At 38.2% G+C, this 5,322-nt stretch overlaps 1 protein-coding gene across 1 annotated transcript; it reads left to right on the forward strand.

The window, feature by feature from the left end:
- The first annotated feature begins 1,554 nt into the window (after positions 1 to 1,554).
- Positions 1,555 to 1,988, forward strand: LOC120778456 (pupal cuticle protein Edg-78E-like). Its single transcript, XM_040110253.1, has 2 exons — positions 1,555 to 1,566; positions 1,638 to 1,988. The coding sequence occupies exons 1-2, from the start codon at positions 1,555 to 1,557 to the stop codon at positions 1,968 to 1,970; spliced, it is 345 nt and encodes a 114-aa protein (XP_039966187.1). The 3' UTR covers positions 1,971 to 1,988.
- Positions 1,989 to 5,322: the final 3,334 nt, after the last annotated feature.

Raw genomic sequence — 5,322 nt, forward strand, 5'->3', positions numbered from 1 at the left:
CATGTTATCCGGATGGATGAAAACACTCCAGCTCTGAAAGTATTCGACGCAGTACCCGCCGGGTGAAGCAGAGGAAGAGGAAGACCTCCACTCCGTTGGAAGGACCAAGTGGAGAAGGACCTGACTTCGCTTGGAATATCCAATGGCGCCACGTAGCGAAAAAAAGAAACGACTGGCGCGCTGTTGTTAACTCGGCTATAATCGCGTAAGCGGTGTCTACGCCAATTAAGAAGAAGAATTATGAACTCATAAAAGCTAACGAGATCTATTTAACTAAAAACAAAAAAACTGCAACCACCGCGAAGGACAACAATTACTGAAGACAGAGCCAAAGTCTGGAGGAGCAAGGCCGACCCTTTTAAGTGTTCATGACAAATAATGCTGGAAATCAGTGAAGAATATGCCTTAAATATATCGCGGAAGACTGTTGGAGAACGTTTTAATGAGCTACAACTTTTTGTCTGCCCGAGTAAAAAAAAACACTTCTGTCAAAACGGCACATCCAAAATCGGCTACGTTTCGCGAAAACACATAGCCCTTTTTTTGGGAAAAATGTACTAAGAGCGGACGAAACCAAAGTTAATGGAATGGTCCTGGAAATGAAATGGAAAAGTAATGTTCATCGTAGTAAAAGTCAATCGTTGAATTCCAGGTACACAAAGAAATTCGATAAAATACGCAGACGGAAATATGTTGATATAGGGTGCCTTTTCCTGGCATGGCGTGGGCCCAATTATTCCCATTTAGGGGAAAATGGATCGGTATCAATATTTAGATATATTAAAGAACGAAATGGAACCATTTTCATTCAATTGCACGCCAGTTCGCTGTACTTTTATGCAGGATAACGACACTAAGCGCATAGCCAAAATCACAAAGGACTGGCTTAAAAAGAAAAAAAGTTTTGGATTAGTCAGCTTTAAGCCCTGACCTTATTCCAATAGAAAACTTATGTAACGATGTTAACCTTAAAATTGCTGCTAAAAATTTTACAAAATTTTGAGGATTTATTGGAGGGTGTTAAGGAAGCTGGTACTCCATCCCAAAGAAGATAGGCGGGAAGCTTTTAGAAAATATGGTATGCGGATGTGATGCTATAATCGAAAATCTGGAATATAGAACGAAGTATTAGCAACGTAAGCTATTATGGCACCAAATCGTTAATTAAATTTCACTAATTTCACATGAATTTTGCAGGTATGGTGAAATATGCTATTTGGGTGACCAAGGCATTTTAGAGGGAGCTCAAGTTTTTCAATTAATACTAATTATTCGTGAATTACTATTTGCTGTTTTTTACTTAAATGATTTAATTAATAAACAAGTAATCATAATATCATATAACCATGGGTGCGGCGTTCGCAGAAACATCTAGTTGTGCTTGAAGCACTCACCAGGGGTCTACACATGTGAAATATATAAAAGTGTTTAGAAGCCCATAGCAAATCAGTAACAGAATTACCTCCACAACGCAAGACAACGCAGAGCCTCGTAGTCTACATACCTAAACAAAATTTAATAAATTCTCAATCACAAACTCAATTGAAAAACAAAATGTTTGAATTGGTAAGCTTGCCTGCGGCTTCCAAACAACTACAGCTACAACTTATATCCACTTTCTCTTCTTTGTTGCACAGCTTCTTGTCGCCACAACATTTTTCGCCTTCACCTACGCTGCTGGTGATCCTGCGGATGCTCACGCCACCATCCTGAAGTATGTGAATGAAGTGAACCCCGATGGCAACTACAATTACGCGTACGCAACGTCGAATCAGATTCAGACGCAGGAGAGCGGTGTTGGCAGCTCGTATGCCGCTGGCTCATACTCGTACATCTCACCCGAGGGTCAGCCCACATCACCCAAAGGTGATCATTTGCCAACTCCACCACCAATTCCAGATTACATTCTGAGAGCGCTGGCTTACATTGAAGCGCATCCATTCGAGAAGATTCAGCTGAAAGGAAAGTAAATAAGAAGTAGAAGTAAATAAGTGGAATTTTCAGTCTCATTTGCGTTTCTAGAAAGCGCATTAGTTTAAGAAATTAGCAAATTTTCATTTACTCACTTTGGACAAATATCGCTTAGGCATCTACATATACATATGTATATACCATATACTTTTTATAACACATTAATCACTGTTGAAAAGTTTTTTACTTACATATTAACATAGATAATTGTATATGTAAATTGTAAATAAAATCATTACCGTAGATAGTTACAAAAAACTGTGAAATTTATTTATATTGAAGAACTAATTTAGGGAGAGAATTCTCATATTACTCACAGAGGCTGATTAAACACTGATAGCTTTCTCATTTAAATAGCTCTATTCTGTGGAGTAAGTAATGAGTGGAGTCGATCATATCATACTTTTCACATTTGTATACCCGTTGGGCTTGGTTGCAGTGGAACCAGGCTCTTCAGCTAAGCTCTAAGTTACCGGGGAGGTCGACAGGTCGCGGATAGCCTGACGGCTTGTAGTAGCAGGTTAGTTGCGAAATAACTTATGACGAATGAGCAACCCCTGACAAGGAGCGGTGGGAGTGGAGAGTGCGGTATAAAAGTCAGCTAAGCCAATGAAACCCCTGCAACAGAGGCGAGTAGATACCGGCTCTCAGTAATACAAAAAGCCAGACGCGATGGGCTCGCAATGAGCGGCTTCCTGGTCAGCGTCTGTTCACCATGTCAGGTGCGACTGTTTTTTACCGATATTAAATGCACTAGGTTTCCCTTTAAATCTCAACAAATACTTCTCTGCTGCCGAGGTGGATAGGGTGATGTGAGCCTGCCCTGCCGAGGTGTTAACCGCGCTGTCTATTAGTAACCAGCCCCTTTGGGCTCTGGTCAAGGAGTTTTTCTTCTTTATTGGCGTAGACACCGCTTACGCGGTTATGGCCGAGTTTACAAGAGCGCGCCAGTCGTTCTTCCTTTTAGTTGTTTGGCGCAAATTAGAGATTCCCAGGGTAGCCAGATCCTTTTACACCTGGTCTTTCCAATGGAATGGAGGTCTTCCTCTGCTTGCCTCGACGTCGATACTCTCAAAGCTGGAGTGCTTTCATCCATTCGTAGCCGCTGTCTCTTAATTCACTTAGCTGACATTATTGTTGGTTTTAATTTAGACAAATGTATCTACGACTTCGAAATTATAACTGTCATCAGTGATGTGGGAGCCAAGTCGCGAATGTAACGATTGTTTGTTTGATGACAGGAGATATTTCAGCAGTTATACACTTTTGTAAAAAAGTGTACCTTCTCTATTCAGCTCTGTAGCTCGATTCATTTTCCTCAGCAGTGAATTGAAGAAGTTGCGCAATAGGGAGTCGCCTTGTCTGAAACCTCGATTGATATCGAACGGATCGGAGAGGTCCCTCCCGATCTTGACAGAGCGTTTGGTATTGCCCAACGTCAGTTTACACGGCCGTATTAGTTTTGCGGGGATTCCGAGGCTTTTGTGTCCTTTTCATGGGGGGTATTTTTTTTTATATGGCGGATCCCAAACCCTCAGAGAATTTTCCTCACTTGCGTGAACTTCCACACATGGCTAAAACGTCAAAGAAAAACTTTTTAAACTTTTTTTCTGCACCAAATTTTAAGCGCAAATTTTAGAACCTCTCTCTTGATCGGTTGCGGACAGTTAATTGTTATACTATCGAACAAAAGCCCCTACGTCGCCTTCCACTTACCTATGTTTATGTCCTGATATGAATATACAAACATACATATGTATGTATGTATAAAAATATTCGACTGTCTTTTTTTGAGAAAATAATATGACAATTCTGTAATAAAGCGATAACTTGATGAGTCTTAAATTAATTTAAAATTATTTTAGATCTACAAAAGCTACTACCTTAACCGGACACCTCTCTTTAGCGGACAAAAGTCGCACGAGGATGAGTATCCGCCAAATGGAGGTTTCACTATAATCTGTTGTTGTACAATTGTGGCCCAAATACATTTATCTGCTTTTATCTTTATGAATTTCTATTATAAGAAGCTTGACAAGAAAATATTTTAATATTATATTATTTTGGTATTTTGGTATTATATTATAACTTTGATATTATATTATAATATTTAAATAATGAAAATATACACTGGCGGCAGAAATAATAGTGACAAGCCCATTGACTTATGTATTTCAAAGCCCAAAAAAAATTTTATCAACGTAGGTTTGTATCAATTGTCGCTATGTCGGAGCTCATATGCTGGAAATATAAATAATTTTAACAACAACAGGCAAATAATAAAGTGTTCTTTCATACTAAAACAATGTAAGAAGGAAATTAATAACGTATTATTATATTTTAGAATTTTGTGCGTTCTGTATTAAGTCATTCACACAAGAAAGTGTGTTCGATTGTATTTACATTCACTGGGTGCACCCTGTTTTATTTATTTAAGCACGATTCCAAATGTCATATTCTGGTAAGTGTTGCAATGTTCATACAAAATAACAGGTATAATAAATATGCAATTGTAGCTAAGTAAGCTCTTATTTGAAATACATAAAATGTGTAGCTTATTTTATTCAGAAGCCGTTATTAACACAATTTTTTAATAATCATAAAGCTATAAGATTACAGCAGTTTTCTTCGCACAATAAATTTCCCTCTACACCGATATATCAAAACACTCACGTGCTGAACACATAGGGCGCGACAGGCAGCAGCAGCACGACAGTGAACTGAAAACGTCGTTGTGCATCTTACTACATGTACATTTGTGAGATGCAGCAACAACACAATGGCCGGCATGTACACAAAACAGCAGTTGTCCATTTTGTATGTACACAATTTCGTTGTTGCCATACTAAGTCCTTTCGCTTCAATGAAATTTTAATATTTTGTTCAAAGTGAAATTTTTTATGCAAAAAATAAGTAAATAGGTAAATATTTTTGCTTTAAATTATCGATGGTTATTACAAGTGATATAATAGAGCTATAATAGAGCTATTTTATGCTTTTATTTGTAAAATAACTTCAAGTTTGTTAGAGCTGTGAATAATTTAACATTTTACATATTAGTGAGTAGAGCATCACCACTCTACCTCATCTCTCTATCTTCCATTCTACAGTCAACTCTACTGTCGTTGGCAAATATAGGATTAAATTGAAGTTAGCGAGAACGACAACTGTCGGCCTGCAGTCGTGTAGTCTTGCAGCTGTCAAAATAACACTATCCATAAGAACGTGTGTATTTTAATATTTGACAGATGTAGTTTGCAGTCTGTCGCGCTCTATGTGTTCAGCACTTCCGTTGTCATTTCATAACAAAGCTATGGCAACACTTTTCGGTACGGAGCATTTTTATTTTCA

This window comes from Bactrocera tryoni, chromosome 5 (genome assembly GCF_016617805.1).
Source record: "Bactrocera tryoni isolate S06 chromosome 5, CSIRO_BtryS06_freeze2, whole genome shotgun sequence".
Classification (NCBI taxonomy): Eukaryota; Metazoa; Arthropoda; class Insecta; order Diptera; family Tephritidae; genus Bactrocera; species Bactrocera tryoni.